General features: G+C 39.7%; 1 protein-coding gene across 1 annotated transcript in view; it reads right to left on the minus strand.

Moving 5' to 3' along the window:
• Window positions 1-18,811: 18,811 nt before the first annotated feature.
• LOC128467625 (mucin-5AC-like) overlaps window positions 18,812-21,429 on the minus strand; it is a 32,362-nt gene continuing 29,744 nt past the window's right edge. Inside the window, 6 exon segments of the mRNA XM_053449299.1 lie at window positions 18,812-19,256; window positions 19,580-19,703; window positions 19,969-20,008; window positions 20,399-20,527; window positions 20,935-21,071; window positions 21,185-21,326. Coding sequence (XP_053305274.1) covers window positions 18,812-19,256; window positions 19,580-19,703; window positions 19,969-20,008; window positions 20,399-20,527; window positions 20,935-21,071; window positions 21,185-21,326 — 1,017 coding nt within the window.

The raw sequence follows: 21,429 nt of genomic DNA on the forward strand, positions 1-21,429 counted from the left end.
AGCCCAACCCAAGTACATTCACCAAACCTTTGGTTCGAACAAGTGTCAAATATTTCTGCCTCCTCATCTCATTATGCGTTACAAAGTACTAATTCCAGGAAACTCTGCATGATGCATATATTTATATGGAAAGTCATTTCACCGGTTACACTGTATATAATGAATAGCCAACTCAGCGCTTTTTTTTTTTTTTTGCTGGAGAAGGTCTTTGGGGTTGGTCATTCATAATGCATTGCCAAGTCGGATGGTTGTGATGTTAAAAAGTCCTGCAGAGTTCTAACTTGGTAAATTCAACCTAGCATGGTATATATCTAAAAGCCCTGAGCTGGTTTAGGTAGACCCAATGTGTTATCGTTAATAGGTGAAAAAACAAGGCTTCTAACGCGAGGTTTCCTCAGGCCGACCCAAAGGGCTAAACTAAGTGACACCTGCCAAGTTGAGGGCCAAGTCCCAGTAGAATGTCCCTCGAGACCCAAGTTTGGGGAAATAAGAGCTGCTTTGACTAATAATGAATTTTCCAGCTTCCTCGCTTGTGTTGCAGCAGTCTATGCCCTCCAGCTACATCTGGCCCCTCCGAAGAACATTTGGCCCGGCTGTGCATTCAATGCCTTGAAAATAGAAAAAAATAATGTGGAATATTCCTGGAGCTTCGTATATGTATATCCTAGTACAGAAATTTGGATAGGCCAATGACCATCTCCATTCTTCTTTGAAAACATGCATTATCAGAATAATGATTTACTTGTTTAATGGTTTAATTTTAGTTTAATGTTTTATTGTACAGAAACCACTCAAAGAAAATTGTATATCGGTTACATTTTATTTTTCTATATATCTTTATTTTATTTTTTTTGTTTTAATAGCGAAGATCAGTGTAATGGACTCAATTCTTTCCTATTTTCAGACAATATTTGGGTTGTTCTTCACATTTTCGGTGAGATGAAAATCCTGTGGTAATTTGCCACTTTATGGCCAGCACAAGTTAACAGCAAGGGGGGGGGATCTGCATAAGGTGGAGAGAACTCCAGAGAGAATTCCTTAAGTGGGCATGGAGTGGGAGGGGAGTGGGTGTGGCCAAACATGTATTCCCACCCCTGTTAAATAGAAATTTGACCATCATTCCCATGCATGTCAACAGGTTGTGGGTTAAGAGAAGCCTTCAAAAGAAGGTAGGGAGCTCTCTCCTAATTGTATTATTGTGAATGTAGGTATTCTCTCTATTGACATGTCGTCATGTTTTTTCTTCAAGCTGGTTTATTGCCATTCATGGAAGGTGGTGTGATTCTTTAGTGTATATAAAGATGAATATATTCTTACTGTGTACCTGTGTGTGACTGTGACTCCCTTAAGTGTTTTGCATGATCTACCAGCTCATTACCCATCCTACACTGTTTTTGTTTTTCCGGGTCGGTGATGCCCAGTGCAAAGTGGCGAGTTGCCCCTGTGCTTTGATGTCATGATGGCTTTTGCCTTGAGACCAATCTATCAAAATAGTGTGTCGTGCTGATGAAGCGATTCCAGTGCACATTTTTGGAAATGCTCTTATTGCCATAGCAATCAATAATCAAATCCAAGAAATAGAAGAACCTTACCTAGAACAGTGGAGGGGAGGGGGGTGCAGAATTTCTATCAACCATTTTTTGAGACAGGTCTTCGCAGTATTTGTGACTCCTGCTTTGTTGGTATGGTGGGTCTAGAACTTAAAAAAAAAAAAAAAAAAGACAATTTATGTATCCTTTATATCCTGTAAAGAAATCCTTCTTCTCATGGAAGAGAATTTTGGGTTTGAGCGGGTAAAGCAGAGGTATTCCTCTTAAATTCTATAGCTTACAGATATGTACAGTGGGAATTCTGCGACTACATGGGGGGGGGGCAGGTAAGACCCGGTAACTAGAGAATGGCTTTTCCTTTTGCCCATTGCAGAATTCACTCCACGTATTAACCGTTTGTGGGGAAATAGCATGTCTGTAAGACTTGTAATCCTTTTCAATGTGTTATCACTTTTATTCCTGTTTTGTTACTAAGCATTAAACACTGGAGATTGAGGGGGGGATTGCTGTTTTTTTTTATATTCCTACTCCAGCATTGCTGTAATATCTCATTAACTCTTCAGATGCTAATCCATTTCTCGTCACTTAGTCTTAGTGCTACCGGTCTCCTTTAGATGTAGACTCAAAGGCTGAAGATTTCCGCGGCTTCTATTTAGAGGCGAGGATCCTGATGGTTCGTGTCAGATCCGGGGCTATCGCATCTGGTTTCACGTTGAGCTTCTTTCTTCTGTTTGTTAAGAAAGTGTGTACTATATTGACCTCTAGATTGTAAGCACTTTGAGCAGGGCCCCCCTCACCTGTTGTCTCTGTTTGTCAATTTGTTATGTTACATACTACTTGTTATGGCCTGTCTACCCATTGTACAGCGCTACGGAATTTGATGGCGCTATTATAAAACAATAAACAATAATAATAATCATCTCCCGGTATACCAGTAGCCAGCCTCTGCTCTCTCTGTTCAATGTCGCTCTATGCTGTAAGGCGGTACCTATGTTCATTACGTGACGCTCTCGCACCTGCCATCTGCCCACTCGTGGCTCTAAATGTAAATTAATACTTATTATACTGTTAACTTTTTCTGATTTGCTGCCGAACTGAATAAATAGATAATTATACTCCTGTACAGGCGTTCCCTATGTGCGATTACCGTTTGCAGTACACTCTTTATTGAACGCTACTGAATTCTCTGCCGGATCATTCATTTAAAGGTGCTGTTCCACCTACACGAAATTCTGTGCCACATGACACAATGTTCCCAGGAAAAAGTATGAATGAGGCAACATTTTACATGGTTGAAGACTTCATGTATATCACATTATTACCTTTAAATTAACACTAATTTTGTGTTTCTATTATCGTTATTTAAATCTAATTCTTCCCTTTTATTAGTAAGTGAATTTGTGGCAAATTGTATAAGGGAAGAGTATGTCTATGTATTGTGACAGTAAATGTATAATACAAATGATCTATCTATACATTAAATATATATATATATATATATATATATATATAATCTGTACTACATTTAATACTGTACTACATTTGCTGGATATTGTGCGACCACCACGTATGTATACATATTTTCAATGTATGGATGACCGGCCTTGTTTTAGCAGTTTCTAACTTGTGGTAAAGCTTGTACACCGAGATCCTCTAGTGGAAGGTAGATCCTCTTTACACAGCGCAAAACTGTTCCCCTAGGTCAGGGGCGTCCAACCTGCGGCCCTCCAGCTGCTGCATGACTACATCTCCCATCCTCCTCAGCCAGCCCCTTAGCTGAAAGAGCATTATGGGAGGTGTAGTCCTGCAGAAGCTGGAGGGCCGCAGGTTGGATGCCCCTGCCCTAGGTGACATAACTTGGACAGACCCAGGTCTCCGGCTGTTTATGACAATATTGTCTGGGAACAAGTAAGATTTCCTTTTAAAAAAAAAAAAAAAAAGAAAAAAAGGGAGAAGTAGAGAAATCTAATTTCTAATAGAAATCTAAAATCTAATAATCTAATAGAGTAATGTATTGTTTCAGTGGTTTATTTAGCGTTACATGTTTGAGAAGCTGGCAGGTCTACTTCCTTGTACCATGGAACAAATAGTCACCTGGTGAGCTGTCTCCATTCGTGGGACATACATAAGGTCATACTTGTAAAGAACAGTTCTGGGGCTTAGTTTAAAAAAAAAAAAAGAAGTTTAATGAGACAATTGGTTTTAATAACACTTCGCGCCACATGCACAATATAAAAGTTTTTTTTTTTCTTTTTTATATCTTTTTTTAAAAAAAATGTAACTCTCCTTAACTACTTGTTTCAAGGTTTTGCTTGTTACCCTAATGAAGGATAACCCAAAACATCCCCCCTTTCTTCCTTGATGCCGGAGATCTGTAATTTCATAGGTTTTCCGATTCCATACCAGATGAACTCACGTCGTCTTCAGTAATTTCATGTTGAAAGTAGTTAGCGGAGATAGTGGGGGTTGGCTTACTATAACTGCTGCTTGCCATAAGGACAGTGACCAGCGAGTTTTTGACGGTGAGATGTTTGGCGCTTGTAGTAAGACCTCCTTTACCGTGTCCTATTTCCTGATAATTCCCATGGTTAAATCCTGTTGTTGCTGCAGTATTGGAGATCTGAGCAGAATTACAAGCACAGCATAAAAACTGAATTTCATAGTCCAAGCAGGTTTCATTGTTGTCTTTGTTGATGCAGAGTAGGCTGTTGTTCGCCCCACATTCATGTTTGTAATATAACCGCTCAAATGGGACATATGGAAAGCTGGCCAGTCTACAATTCACTGCTTTGGGGGAACGACATACAGAATTGCCATTGGCCCGGACCACTTCTAAAGATTCAAAGTCTCCACCGTCTGGACCAAAGGTGGGTCTGTGAAAATTGAACCAGACTGACCAAACGCAAGTTGGATTGTTGCAGGGTGGATCATCTGCAAAAAAAAAACAAAAGAAAAGATTGCACAGCGCTCAATAAACAGTCTTTTTTTTGTATGTATTCTAGCTCGCTATCAGCTCCATCTACTAAACACACACACTGACTGCTTATCACCTGCCTTGCCAGAATGGCCCAGCTGGACACTCTGCTAATGAAAGTCTGTGGAGGAACACTTGATAAGCATTGCCATAAAGAATGGGCTCAGTGTGCTGTTTGAGAAAGAAAGTCACCCGAAATATCATGACTGACAACAGCGACAGCCTCCACATGAGGTTGAATTGAACAAAACAATTAAGCTAAACTAATTACTATATACTATATTTAATGCTTATAGAAAATAGATTTTACCTGGAACCTCCCCGTTAAAGTTACGATAAGATTTCAATTCTAGAAATGAACCCTGCCTGACCTTGACCATTTAGTGATCTTACCTGGAAGTTTAGTAGGAGGCACAGCCACCTCTTCACAGGGACAGCAGAACAGCCGGACCTCGTAATCCAAACACGTTGAATTTTCTGTGTTGTAACAGGTTAGCCCCTTGTTAACATCGCACTGAGCGTTATGGTAAAGCTGCCCGAAAGGAACGTAGGGGTAGCTGACAGAACGGCATTCGATATCTCTTGGCTTCTGACACACCTTATACCCGATACCCCTGATATTATCCAGCGTCTCAAAGTCACCGCTGGTTGTCTCATTGGTTGGTCTGTAGACGTTGAACCAGTCTGTCCAGTTACAGGGCTTTGAGCAAGATGATGTGGTCGGAACTGCAAAAGAACGTAGAAGAATAGATGAGAATGTATGTAAAGTGATGATGTCGTGTAGACAAGGCGTATTGCATAAAAAGCGGCTCAAAGATTACAGGGCTACAGGGCTTAGCACGGTGTTCTAGAGATTTAAAGGCCACGATAATTGTGCAAAAATGTAATTCTATCTAAAAATGGGAGTCAGTAAAAAGAATCCCTGCCTGGGATGTCCTTTGGTCGGGGACCAGTCCTGAAGACAGAAATCAATAGAATGTCCTTCTGATTGATTCATTGCATTGGTTGCTATGGTAATATGGCTACAATTCAATGTTTGCACCAGAATATGTGCCTAAAAAGGTTACAATCATCCTTGGTTGATGAAAAGGACTTAATTCATTAGCATCTTAATTGATAAGTCTTTGAAGAACATCTACCTTCATATATTACAATGTAAAAAGGTAAGTCGCACAGTGTTTAGTGTTAAGTCTGTGTTTAACCTGGTAAAGCAAATCTAAAAGTCCAGTGAGGGTAATTACTAAGACAAAAGGGTTATGTAGTTAGAACATTACCAGTATTTGCATGCTGATTGCCCCACTAATTGCACTTTGCATCAGGGCTCTTACGTTACTTCTAAAGTGTTATAAGTGTGTGCTTTTCTAATTTGCCGGCAGACTCTAAATACAATGTATAATGGTACTGTGTAAATAGATATTATCTTAACATCCGAGTAGAAGGCACAATTATTATTATTATCCTTTATACATTTTCTCTACTGTATTATTATAAACCTTTTCATTATAGTCTCTTCTAAGCTTCAATTATTAACACATTGAGTCCTAGTGGGGTGTGCAAAGCATTGGATCTCAGTAATATACCCCCAGAGACTGAAGGAGAAAAAGGATAGACCGAGAACCCACATAAGTATATAACAAAATAATATATTGTATATAAAATAATAATATATAATAACAAAACACACATGTAACCCATATTCAGTAAAAAAAACAAACACTATTAAGATGATCGCCTATAGATAATAATAGTAAAGGAAAGTTTTCTTTTTTGTTTATCATGAATTTATAAATATTCACTGTTTTTCAAATCCTTACGGTGTGATAATTTTAAGATATTGTATTTAAACCCTTGCATTTCATTACACACACACACACAAGTATATAGCAAAACCCCTAAATATAATATACACACATAAATATACATATACACACACATATATACGTATATAACAAAAATTTATAAATGTAAGTAACAAAACCCACATGCATCCAATGTTCTGTAAAATATCACTATTAGGAAATTCACCTATATACAACTGATAATAATTACAGAGGGCTTTCCGCAAGACCCAAAAAATAATAATGCTAACCAAGAGATAGAGAGGATGATGCAGAGCAGCACATACCTGGAGAACATGTGATGCCGCCAAAGAAGGCGCAGGTGAGTAGAAACGTGAGCTGTGCGGTGCTGGCCATGTCTGCGCTTAATGGGCACTGTATGGAGCTCAGCCAAGTGATGACTTTATATAGACCCCCTAACTCTCTGGATAGGTGCATGCAGTGCATGATCTGCCCTCCCTGCCCCCAGGGGTGACAATACAATGGAGTTTTGCTTATGAATAGCAGGGCAGGTACCGTCTCCGTACCTAAGAGCTCCATCTCCACATCTTTCAGTCTGTGCCAGTTGTAATGGAAAATGATGTATTTGCATTTTCTGTCTGCAGATCCCCAGTGATCAAACGAGATAAGAATGAGATCAAAAGATACATGTCAGCCAACCTACAAACAGCAATAAACCCTCCCAACAAATAGATTATATTCATTCATTCATTTATTCATTCATTACATGAAATTATTTATGTAGTGCCAGCAGAGTCTGTAGAGGAGTGAAAATATTTAACAAAGATAATTTAATTGAAATTGGTAATAACATAAACACACATTGAAACATGTTGGTGCGGAAGGAGAAGAAGAATTCACACACAAACCTCTCCGTTAAGCCATATATATAGAAACATAAAGAAATAAGGTAAGAATAATTGGATCCGTCAAGTCTGCCTATTTTTTCCTGCTTTAGAGACTTAACCCTTGATCAGCCCTTGGTCTCGTCTTAGATTTAGAATAGCCATAATCGATGTTTAAAAATAACATACTGTGTTAACCTCTACCACTTCTACTGGGAGAAAGTACCACTTATCTATCATCGTCTCAGTAAATTATTACTTTCATATATTACATTTAAGCCCCTGACCCTCTCGTTTAAGTTATGTATGTTATAAAGTAGTAGATATATATATTATGTATGCATGAATTAGGCAGAACCTTCTTATCTATTGTGTCATTCTCATTGATAGGTATCAGACAATAGACAGCCAAGAAAAGAAATGTGCATTTCAGATTGGGTGTAGGGTGACGGTATTGTTTATCTCGATGAAGCCCTTTGGCCACAAAAAAACCTCTTTGAAAGGCAGTGAAACCAAAACACTCCGCTCAGCCCAGTCTCTTAATGATCCAAATTTCAGCGCTGGTGGTAATAATTTTTCCAGTTGGTAATGTAACTGCACCGAACATAATTGGTAACAAGATGGGGTCAAAAGCCATATGGTTCAAAGCCGCTAATAAATCGTAAGCTTTTTTTCCTCCTGTACCAGTAGGCCTTGACGTGGATTAACATTATTGGCACTTTGAATGTTATTGGTAATTTTAACTCTTTCATGTTGTAATAGCACTACGGAATCTACTATATAGATGTATAGATAAAAGGTGGCGTAATGTAAAAAGAGGCAAACAGATTAATGATGGGTGGAAAGCCGTTAAAGCAGTAATTTACACATGTTGCGGGGTGCCCCACTTCTGACTGAGAGCTAGCTTTGCCAACAGGAGCCGGTCTAGATGGTACATAAATGGGTAACTGTAAGAGCCACATTGGGTGTGGGGGGGGGCTAGGCTGCTCGGTACCTTCTGTCCCCCACCGTGATGTTTGCAGTAGAGTTTAGATCTTTGATTATGAGAACCTCATGTGGAAGCCACGTCGAATTTCCAACAAAATGCAAAAAAAGTGGATCTATTTTATATTTATTTGCGTTACATGTCGACATTTCTATGGTGATGGAGCTCTGACAATCAACAATAGAGAGAGAGATGTGCAGAGGGATGGGTAGGTTGGAAATAAGAGAGGAAAGGTCAGTATGGGAGCTGCTATGAAGATATCTATAGATGATGGCCGCGATTTAAATGGTACCTCACTGGATGGGCCACAGCAGGACTCTACACACCGGAACGTGCAAACTTGTACACGTAATGCCAGTGCAAATGTGCAGTGAAAATGTTTAACAGCAACGCCTAAAAACAGACATTTTCCTATATTACGAGAAAGTGGTTATTTGGGCCGAAAGCATCTAGGGCAGCCACTAGAGGGTGCAAGAGACAAAGATCAGTGCTGAAGCAGGCAGCCTTCCTGGAGGAGCCCCCTCAAATTATAAGGGGGCTCATAGTTAAGATGTCATATAAGACATGTTCATCGGCGGCTGGTATGCTGCCCTAGATTAGGCCTAGATCAGTGGAGCAATTTGATAGGACCCCTGTTATATTTATTACCTATATTTGTTACCTAATTATTATAATTATTTATTATAAACGATATGTATCCCTGGTCTTAACAGTTAAGCGATAACCATGAAATATTCCTTCCAGGGCTGTACTCTTCACTGAACACAATTTGTTCGTAATCATGCATGTGAAGCTGTAATATTTAGGTCATAGATTTGGGTTGTAAAATGTGCTGCATACATTTACTGGTGCTATATAAATAAAAGATAATAATAAAATATTATATTGTTTGGCATTGTGTTATTTTATTATTATTTTAGGGAAAAGGGTTCTGGGAGTTCCCAGAGCTCATTTTTGAACTCTTCTTTATCCCATGCTCATTTTTAAGGGGAAAAAAACCCTTAAAATTGTATTTTGTTAAAGCAGAAGTTCCACTTGTTGGTTTTAGTTGGCACAGCTTGTAGATTTTCTATAGCAATAGGTTCAGTTTCAAACACAGTTTGAATATTCATGATCGCCAGCCATTTGAGCAATCATTCTTTGCTTCAGGCATCCCGGACAGCGGCCTGGGGGAATCTAGTTACATTACTACACATACACCTTGCTTTCTTGTCGTTAAATTGCTAATCTGGGGTTTTTGTATTGCTGGGTATCTGGGCAGACTGGTGAGACAGGTTTGAGATGTTTAATATTACATGACTTCTTTATTTCAACCATGATCCCCCTTTTCACGTTTATTTGACCCACACAAATTAGAAATTGTATATTTTTTCTTTATCGGCCAAACGAGGTCTTTTGTTTTAAACCATATTCATACACATAACATAATATTCACAGGTATGTCTATTAAGTGTTTACAAAGATTTACAAAAAGCTTTACAGTTTACAGTATAATAAAAGGGGAAGGTATAATAAATGCTATTATATACAAAGTATGGTAGTCTATAGACATTTTAAGTGGATATAATAGATATGAATAAATTAGCAAAGGAAGTCTCTGCCCCATAGAGCTCACAGTCTAATTTATTAGGACTAAAATATTAAATGTGGTCAACATTTAAACAAAAATCACCGATTTATTTAGGACTTAGGACAGAACAGGTGCCACTACAAAGACATTAGTAAAGCAATATCCCACATAGGTTTTAGAGGGCCAGCGTTTTGGTGGGCTAGTTTATATATATATATATATATATATATATATATATATATATATTTTTATTATTATTATTATTTCAGTTTTTTTTTTTTTTCTCAATTTTCATTCTGGTCTCTGTGCCTGCTGATCACACTGATCTGATCACATTGATAGTCACTGTCCTGGCAGATCGCTCCTCTCCTCCACCAACTCATTTACACCATGAAGGACTGTCCAGAACCACCACAGGTCTCATTAAAAGACGCTGTCTTTAAATCACTGAGCATCATATTCTGGCGCTTCGTTGTGAGAATGGCGGCTGCAGAGGTGGTGGCGTGGGGTGTCAAGATGAGACTTGTAGCTACGCAGTAGAATATTTAATTATACTAAAGGCACAGGAATACTGTTCCTTAAAAATGAGAAAGCCCAACATGTGGTTTGCAGGATGCTTCTTAGCATATATTCCCTTTGTTTTTGGACTAGTACTGTTTTTATAATGGTAACCCTATAAATATAAAGCACTAACTTCTCAGCCTGCAGCAGGTACCAGTGGAATGTGTGGGCATTTGTTTAACAATAGGCTAGTTCATGTAAATGTATGGAAACAGGACCAGGCCTGGTGGGGGGTGGCAGCCGGGTGTACATAGCAGTCTGACATGACGCCTGGGGCTCGGTTCAGTGACACCTACCGGGGGAAAAAAAAAGTTAATTTAGCTTATTAGAAAATTAAAACATTGATGCACTTATACATATGGATTCCAAACTATAAAAGAAAACCTTCCTGAAGAAACTGGGTTACCCCAGGGAGATGCATCGAGGTTCTGAGGATGCTGGGCTGAGGTTCCTCTCGTACCTGTGGTTTGCTGCTCATTTTTTGGTTCCAAGTCCACCACAGCCATTTCAGCCATAAAAATGTGTATATTAGTATTATGATACTTAATGAAACTGTCAAAAACTCATCAGCTCTAACAGCAGATTTAGCAAAGGTGAACACAGATACCGTCAACAAATATGAAGAATCATTAGTAAGAGAAAAATCACTTTCCCCAACATGGCATTTAAATAAGCAAATGTGTTTTTCCATTGTGGAGTCAAATTGAACAGTTTAAACTAAAAGAAATTGTGATTACCCGTAGGTATGCCAATATTTAGTAGTCTGCTACCTAATTATATACATCCTTTTTGTGTATGTATGCCATGTTTTTATCCATGTAAACATTGCGAGTCATATACAAATAGAATTATATCACGTGTGTGATTTTATAGACATCACTGTAATTCTAAATCACTGAATCAACATTAGTTGGTTCAGAGAAGGTAATGTTTTATGATCTTCAAACATACCATAGATTTTTTAGTGGGATATTTATAATTGGATTAAATAATTAAACACTGGGGACATAGACTGCTTGAAAAGTATTGTAATATATGTATATAGTACATTATTTAGCCTCCTACTTACCAAGTGATCCAGATTCACCATGGTTGTCTTAATTTGGAAGAAGTGCCAACATCCTCAATAATACTTCTTGTGGGGCGCTTCTTTTGGCTACAGAACAAAAATTATGGTAATTTGTGCTCTTGGAATGCAGTTCCTAATGTTGCAGAAAATAGCTTTTTAAATGCATAAAAGCCCAGGAGAAATTTAGAAGATTTGGCCTGCACTGCCCTAAACGGTGGATTCCCACGGATCTGTCACCAATATGTCTTCTAAGGTGATTCCGTCTTCAGCGGGACCTGGTATATCTATTGGAATGGGGAAACCACTTTCAGATATTTTTGTTCTGTATTTTTAACATGATTTAGCCTAGACTTGGGAACTGTATGAACATTTCTTATTATCCTGTTTAACCTCCCAATTACTTAACACTGCTCTTTCAGCTCCAAAAGGATGGACTACTACCTTTGGTTGGTAAAGCAATGCTAACAAACTACCTATTTAACATTAATACATTATTTCATTCTTTGTAATTGAAAAAGAACCCAACAGCTGAAGTCCCACCAACAGCCTTAAACGGGTACTTGTATATTTAGAGGAGAAGTGAAAAAAACTGAGTTTATTCTTTGATGCTTATTTTGGTGAAACCAGAGTTGCATTTAGCTTGGAAACATTACTTACTCAGTGTATGCCTGCTTACATCTCGCTATATGTATGAGTTCCCATTATATTCTCTTCTATTACCCGGGTTCATGATTGAACCCAGTGGTGCCCCATAAGGTCACAGGCACACTAACTCACTAGAGAGGCCAGGACAAAAGGGTGAGGAAAGAAACATTGCCGGCCACCGGGGGGCTGAGGCGGGGTGCTTCATTTTTCTCTACACTATAAAGCAATCATAAAAAAATTGACATGGTGTTTTTTTAACTTGCCATTAGATTTGTCCTTGGCTGACACAAGACATTTGCAGGAGCTTAATTTTGCAATGGTCAGACCATTGTTATTAATTTTCAAGGATCCTATATCAGCGGGAGATATCACACAGGTTCAGATGAAATTAAAACTCATTGTTAAAAAAAAAATATATACTATATAATGCTGGAAATTATAGCCCTGTGTGCCCTAAATCTTTAGTGAAAAAGCTACTTGAAACTACTTAAAGAATTGCTAATGCTTGCTATTCTTGAATATTCTTTATCTAACAATGTGAGCACTGCCAAGGTTTCAATTTTGAACCTAAACCATATTTTCAATAAAGACTTTAGATAAAGCTGTTCTGCCAATACAAACATTTTTGAATTAACAAAAAGGTGAGACAGTACAGTAAGTAACAGTAAGTGTGACCCTTGCCATTACGTCACAGCTGTGGTTCCACTCAAAACAGGCCTAGCCATGGTCGACCAAAGAAGTTGAGTGCACGTTCTCAGCGTCATATCCAGAGGTTGTCTTTGGGAAATAGACTTATGAGTGCTGTCAGCATTGCTGCAGAGTTTGAAGGGGTGGGGGGTCAGCCTGTCAGTGCTCAGACCAAACGCTGCACACTGCATTAAATTGTTGTCCCAGAAGGAAGCCTCTTCTAAAGATGATGCACAAGAAAGCCCGCAAACAGTTTGCTGAAGACAACAGACTAAGGACATGGATTACTGGAACCATGTCCTGTAGCCCAATGAGGTCAAGATAAACTTATTTGGTTCAGATGGTGTCAAGCGTGTGTGGCAGCAACCAGGGGAGGAGTACAAAGACAAGTTTGACTTGCCTACAGTCAAGCATGGTGGTGGGAGTGTCATGGTCTGGGCCTGCATGAGCGCTGCCAGCTCTGGGGAGCTACAGTTCATTGAGGGAACCATGAATGCCAACATGTACTGTGACATACTGAAGCAGAGCATGGTCCCCTCCCTTTGGAGACCTGGCCACAGGGCAGTATTCCAACATGATAACGACCCTAAACACACCTCCAAGACGACCACTGCCTTGCTAAAGAAGCTGAGGGTAAAGGTGATGGACTGGCCAATCATGTCTGCAGACCTAAACCCTATGGAGCATCTGTGGGGCATCCTCAAATGGAAGGTGGGGGAGTGCAAGGTCTCTAACATCCACCAGCTCCGTGATGTCCTCATGGAGGAGTGAAAGAGGACTCCAGTGGCAAACTGTGAAGCTCTGGTGAACTCCATGCCAAAAAGGGTTAAGGCAGTGCTGGAAAATATTGACACTTTGGGCCCAATTTGGACTTTCCTCTTAGGTGTGTTCTCACTATTGTTGCCAAGGTTTAGACGTTAATGGCTGTGTGTTGAGTTATTTTTACGGGAACAGCAAATGCACACTGTTATACAGGCTGTACACTCACTACTTTACATTGTAGCCGAGTGTAATTTCTTCATTGGTAGTGATAAATTTGTCTTAAATACATTCCACTGATAAGGTAATGTATTAATTTATACCTACTCCTACGTTCCTTGTGTACAAAGTAGGTACATGTGGTCATACTAACACGTATTAAGCGTTCTTAATTTTTTTCGGAATTATATAAAGTTTGTTTTTTTATATTTATTAATTTACTAATTATGTTACGCATGTGTGTCTGGCTTTGACTGGGGTAGCTTTGTCTGCCCCAACTAAAGCCAGATCATGTGATCGTTGTCATACAGTGGATTTTATTGACCAAATAGAAGTTTTTTATACATTGATCCTGTGATTCCGGCCTATTGACCGGTAATTGCTGCTTCTTTCGAGGCAACTGAAATTTTGTTTGCTAAACAGTACTTAAATGTAGCCTAAATGTGCTGAACCCTCACCTTTGGTAACCTGCCCATGTCTGCCATTTCTATGCATGGGTGCATCCCACATATACAAACCATCATCCTCTTTGCTGTGTGAGATATTTCCTTCATGGGAAAAGAAATGTCCCTAATGAGGTTTCTGATAAAGAACTATGTTCACAAGCATATCTTTCATTGGAAGAAAGGTAAAAATATATTAAAAACAAAAATGAACGAGGGCCATAGTCATTATAAACAAAGAAAAGAGTGGTGGGTATACAATAAGTTGTGTTGTTTGTACATACATGCAAATCACACTAGGTTTGGACGATCCTACATACGTACAGTCTCACCCTTCACATTTTTGTAAATATTTTATTATATCTTTTTATGTGACATCACTGAAGAAATGACACTCGGCTACAATGTAAAGTAATGAATGTACAGCCTGTATAACAGTGTAAATTTGCTGCTCCCTAAAAATAACTCAACACACAGGCAATAATGTCTAAACATTGGCAACAAAAGTGAGTACACCCTTAAGTGGAAATGTCCAAATTGGGCCCAATTAGCCATTTCCCCTCCCCGATGTCATATGACTCGTTAGTGTTACAAGGTCTCAGGTGTGAATGGGGAGCAGGTGTGTTAATTCTCTCATATTGGTCACTGGAAGTTCAACATGGCACCTCATTGCAAAGAACTCTCTGAGGATCTGAAAAAAAGAATTGTTGCTCTAGATATAAATGGCCTTGGCTATAAGAAGATTGCCAGGACCCTGAAACTGACCTGCAGCACGGTGGGCAAGACCATACAGCGGTTTCACAGGACTGGTTCCATTCAGAACAGGCCTCGCCCTGGTCGACAAAAGAAGTTGAGTGCAGGTGCTCAGCGTCATATCCAGAGGTTGTCTGTGGGAAATAGATGTATGAGTGCTGCCAGCATTGCTGCGGTGGTTGAAGGGGTGGGGGGTCAGCCTGTCAGTGCTCAGACCATACACCGCACACTGCATCAAATTGGCCTGCATGGCTGTCATCCCAGAAGCCTCTTCTAAAGATGATGCGCAAGAAAGCCCGCAAATAATCTGCTAAAGACAAGCAGACTAAGGACATGGATTACTGGAACCATGTCCTATGGTCCGTTGAGACCATATCTCCACTGCAATGGCATCGTCCACCGTGACCTCAAACCAGAAAATCTTCTTATCGATGGAGAAGGTCACATCAAAATTGCTGATTTTGGACTTGCCTTCTTAAACATGTTTGGGAACAAGACAGCAACTGGACGTGTTGGAAAAGTGGGGTACATGGCTCCTGAGATGATACGTGGAGAGCGATATGACTCTGCAGTGGACTGGTGGGCATTTGGGGTTATATTGTATCAAATGGTCAGGAGAGTACCCATTTCATTATGGGCCGGATAAATGTGCAGTAAACAAATCAGTTCTGTACTATAATCCATTACTCCCATTATGGCTCAGGTTGGAGGAGAAAGACTTATTAAATCAACTCCTGCCTAGGACACCATCTCTTCAGCTCAAGTTGGCAACAACATCACATCCCATCCATTCTTCAAGTCAATCGACTGGGATGAACTTGAAGCTGGCAGGGTTGCTCCACCATTGCTGCAAATTCTGGATCTTTTGACCAAAGAGCATGAGGACTGCCCTTAAGGGGATTGCAGCACCAGCTCTTATCATCAGAATCTACAGTCCTGTCCAGTTACTTCACCAACTACTCCATGCTAACATCCTCCAAGACTATTCAAATAAAAAATAACATAATTCAAACTTCAAAAAAAGCCGCTCTAGTCACTTAGAACATTAGAAATTATGAATTTAGTATTTATGCGACGCTTTGCAAAATTACCTCAACTGATGGTGCAAGAAAGCCGATAAAACTAATCGGCCAAACTAATTTGAACTCTTTTAATGTGTTAATTATTGTGTCTCATTGCCTCTTCTCTCACTCTGTGCTCTGTCTGTATTATTAGTAACACCCCCATTTCAAGGGGAAATTGGCGGGGAGTGGGGTGTGTGAAGACCCCGCTCCCGTGATGATTTAGTTGTTGACCAGGAGAACTGACGATTCACCTGGAGTTCTCCAGGTCATACCTGGAGAGTTTCCAGGTATCACTGGCATAACTACATGGGTCACATCGGTCGCACTTGTGACCGGGCCCGTGCCTCTAGGGGGCCCTCTCTTCCTGTCTCTTCGTACCAGTTCAAAATAGTTTAGAAAAGGCCCTTCCGACATGCACCCTTTCTAAACTGCACCACAGGAAGACAGAAGCATATCAGGGTGACATCACGTGACCCTGCATTGTAACCCAGGCTGCCTGCAAAGTGTGTGTGAGCAGCCAAAGAGAAAGCTGCAGGAGCAGGAAAAGGTAAGCAGGGTGGGATATGTGTTTGCATATATAGTGTGTGTGAGCATGCATGTGTACTTGTGTGTGTGAGAGCATGAATGTGGACTTTGTGTGTGTCAGCATGGATGTGGACTTTATGTGTGTGAGCATGAATGTGGACTTTGTGTGTGTGAGCATGGGTGTGTAATTGTGTAAGTGTGGTGAGATGGAGTGCAGTAGTTACTATGAGCAAGTGTGTGTAATTTATGTAATTTGTGTATATATATGTTGTATGTTGGAAGGGAGGGGCAAGGGGCAAAGAAGGCACAAACCAGTTATGTGGGGCAGTGATGACACAGTCTAGCTGTCGAAGTTGGGGGGCTTGGAGCAATTTTTTGCACTAGTGCCCCTGGCTTCTATTTACACCCCTGCCAGGTATCCTTATGATGTAAGGACTCAGACCTTAATCAGTACTTGGTCCCGTCTTTGATTTCCGGATTGCCACATGCCTATCCTATGAATGTTTAAATTCCCTCATTTTATTAACATCTACCATTTCTCCTCGAAGACTCTTCCATTTATCTAACTCTCTCTCAGTAAAGTAAAACCTCCTTACTTCACGTCTTAGCCTTTTACATTATAACCTCTTGTTCTAAGATTTCTCCTCCTTTGAAATAAAATGGTCTCTGTGTGAAGCTCTGCATCTCCAGGTGTCTGGGGGAGGGGGAAGATGTTTAGCCTCACCCACTCCATGCCTAATCCTCCTACCACTCGCAAACTAGTTGATACTTGGATTTAGCCTCACCCCTCTAATGACTAGCAATGCCCCCCAAGCAGCTAGGCCTGAGATTTTGTGTGATTTGCCCTGCCCTCTTTATTAAGCCACTTCCTCAGAAGAGTGAGAGCTCCTGGTAGCCGGTTCCCAGGAGTACCTAGGAATGTTGATATGTTTGTGGTGGATCAGACTCCATGACAGGGGAGAGCTGTGTGAGGAGTGCAGTTCAGGTTGCAGAACATAACAGGGCAGAGAGACTATGAAACTATGTTTCTCCAGCCAGTCAGAGGCTTTGTTGCAGCCACAGGACTATCTGACGGCCTGTGATTGGATGGAGGCTTGTTAGTCAGAGTGCCTTGTGATTGGATGGAGGCTTGTTAATCAGAAGCCTGAAAGTTTGGTTGAAAATCATAATGAATTATTAAAATTAATTTCCTTTCTTCACACATTTGTCATGAAGGCAGGGCTGGACTGGCCTATTCACAGAGGACTTCTGGCCAACAGCTCCCCTTCCACACCTGCTGCTCCAGCTGCAGATCGGGTGCTGCAGCGTACAGCCGATGGCTAGATATGCAGGGCCACTGGATGTGCTGGGCCACTGGTTGGATACGCCACACTGCTGGTTGGATGCGCCGCGCCGCTGGATATGTCGGGACACTATACGCTGGGCCACTGGTTAGATAGGCCAGGCCCCTAGCTGGATACACTAGGCCGCTGGCTGGATACGCTGGGCTGCTGACTGGAGTGCCTGGCCACACGTTGTAACAACATGATGTGCAGACGAGTGTGTAATTACATAATTTGTTAGATTTAGAGGTTAGATGTAAATGCAACATGCATCTGTGTTATTAGTATAAACCCACACAGAACTATTATAGTCAGGTTTTCACAAAATTCCTTGCAAGACTGTGTGAATCCAGAAGCAACAAGTTTTCCTTAAGTTAATTGTGTTGTGTTGTTAACTTGAAGTTATCTGGAGCAGGGCCCTCCTCACCTGTTGTCTCTGTTAGTCAATTTGTTATGTTACATACTACTTGTTATCTCCTGTCTACCCATTGTACAGCGGAATTTGATGGCGCTATATAAAACAATAAATAATAATAATGCGACCTGCTGTTGGTATACTTTCACCCACATCTATCTTAGGTACAAGAGGTTATTTAGAATGTTGCTGGCAAAATGCCTTTTATAATTCAGACACCAAAACACGCATATGTAACTTGCTTAATATTAGTTTAATGATAATATTTTAAATATATGTCATAGATAATAAACACTTTGGACACAGAACAAGGTCACTTACACAGAAAGGTAAAGGTTCACAACAGAGATAAATAGTTGGGAATGAAGACAAAGGTTAACCTCAACGTCTGGATTCTGCTGAATTATTTTTTCTTGTGCTGTTTGTCATGGTTTTGATCACTAGAATTTGTGTTTGGTATATTTTACTCTGTTGTCCTTTCCTTCAATATGACTTAAGATGTTCTTAGTTATTTATTTCTATCTTCTAGCTATCTTCTTTTGGGGATCTGGACGCTTGATCTTGTTCTTTTCGTGTTCCTTTTCATTTCATACTTCTAGACCTTTTAGAACTTTCTGAATTATGTTGCCTCCATTTTCTCTAGATGTTTCTTCAGATTTATCTTTTTCATCAGATTTTTTCGTCTTTGCAGATTGTTCTGTGGTCTTGGGCGCTGGCTTCTTGGAGTTTTGAAGTTCTTCTGAAGACATATTTTCTGATTTAGGCTCTTTTCCTAATTTTACACCTTTTTGGATCTCTTTGCTTCTGTTTTCTGAAGAATCCTCTTCAGAGTGAGAATTTCCATTCTGCTTTTCATCTGCTTTCTTGTCTTCCTTACAGTGGGTGTTAACACAGGCACAACTCTGGACATTGATATAGGTGTATTTCATCAGTTTACCAGAGGGACAACTTAAGTCAATGGTGACCTCTTCAGTTTTTGTTTCCTGGCAACATTTACACTTGCGCTTCATGGCCTGTGCTTCTGCAGAATACCTTCAAGAAGAAAAGGCAACAGAGTGAGAATATGCACTAATAAATATTCAGCAAAAATACACAGGCCTAGGTGCATCAGTGACAGCCAGGGATCTCCTAAATCCTTGTGTTTTCCTATTTTAGCTTCTTTTTCAAGTCAAAATCAAGTGTATTAAAATCTTCAAAGTATTCAGAAAGTAGTCCATTTAATATTAAGAGTATATCTCTTCTTGCATGGTTATTAGTGAAGTAAAAAAAGCAGAATAAATATTTCAGAACAAATGTATTAAATAATAAAAAATTAACATTTATGTCGTTATATAATACTTATTTGTGGCACTTACATGGAGGAACTGTCACAATTGCCTCTGCAGTATGACATCAAGACCGGAGTAAGGGATTTGCAGCCATTCTGAAGAATGATGTTTTCTGTCTTTGCCACCTGACACTTTTTCGGTTCTTGGACACCTTTAAGGACATAAGAATAGCAGGTTTTGTAAACGGTGCCATTTTGTTCAGAACAATATTTTGATATAACTCTACGTTAGTCATAGCGAAATAAATTCTAGATGAAGAATAACAAACACACAGTACTATGTCGTATGACAGTATGGGCTCATGAGGAAGGTATTTAATATGTAAGGGATGAATGTCCAGATGTACTAATGGGAACGGAGTTGGAAACTTGTATTTTCTTTGCTGTTCTGGGTGAACAGAATGATAAAATACTTACAGGTTTGACAGCACCCAGTGGCATCCTTTTGAATTGTTTCCTAAAACAGAGGAGCAAAATAATTTCAGAACCTATAAATATTTTAGTGATGGTAAGCTTAATCAGTTTTTAATACATAGTTTTCTGCAGCTCAATAAGGTATTTAAATGCTTCCAATGCGTAGACCCTAGGGGAACAGACTCAAGTGCCTGATCAAGGCAAAGAGCGGTGCAGAGTGTTTCACTGAGAAACACAGGCAGGCTGGGGATATATTAATATTTAGGAAAAAGAAAATACATTTAATTACACCAATATAGAGGTAGCATATTGTAGCAAAGTAGCAAAATGACCAAGCAACTGTTTAATACTTTTTTTATAACTGGGTTAAAAAGGTATGACGCAATGTATATCAGAATGGTAAATTGTTTCGTGTGATTGGTCAGCTACTCACAGGGATGCAGTCATCAAGGTTAATTCTTGGGCAGGATATCTTGGATGCCACAGGCATCAGCTTGTCCTTCTTCTTGATACACTCATAATGAGTACAGTTATCTCCCGGAGGTGACCAGCTCTGCCCAGGCTACGAGTAACAAACACAGACATATCACGTACTCACTCTGGATCAAACACACCACTGCTTACTGAAGATATAGGTCACTGAATAACACAGTCTCCAACATTCTAAACTAGACATGTCACCCTTAGATATACAGTATTACTACATTTGATTATGATTAATATACCCTATTAAAGCATTTGCTACATCTCTGGTTTGCTAAAATACTGGGGATGCTTTCTTAATTTTAATCTGTGTAGTTGATCTAATGCCACTGTCCCTTTTGTCTTCTCCACATGTTCTTACTCTATTCAATGTCACTCAGGTTTCTCCTCTTTATATATGTCTCTTTCTTTGTCTTCTTCCTTTTTTACAATATCTGAATGGCTTATTTTGCAGTGTTTTTTTCTTATGTTCCCATTAGTACGTACCTGGAGCACAAAAGTGGAGTTATCGGGCAGATCCATGACACATTGTGTTTGCACACACTTCCCACAGCATTGTCCTGGAACCGTTTGATACACGTACCCCTGGAAAAAACCAACCATTAGGATTTTAAGCAGGCATCCTCACTGATCCTCCATCCTACTATATAGAATGTGTTGGCCGATAAAAACCGTTCCATCCAGACTGCCCAATAAATATAGTGTCATTTATATGAATTGTCCACATTCTATGGACTCTCTTGGACTTCTACCTGTGAACATTTCTTGTCACATGTAATTGGCGTGCAGGAAATGTTGTAGAGGCTTGATTCATGGTCCATGGTGCTGTCACACACACATTTCTCACAAAGGTTGGATGAAGGAACGATGACCCCGGGCTAAGGAGACAGAAGCAAAACAAATAATGTCAATCATTAATAAAATGTGTCATTATTTAACATTCACATTCAAGCAGATATTGTCATCTATATTTAACAAAAA

This window comes from Spea bombifrons, chromosome 10 (genome assembly GCF_027358695.1).
Source record: "Spea bombifrons isolate aSpeBom1 chromosome 10, aSpeBom1.2.pri, whole genome shotgun sequence".
NCBI lineage: Eukaryota > Metazoa > Chordata > Amphibia > Anura > Pelobatidae > Spea > Spea bombifrons.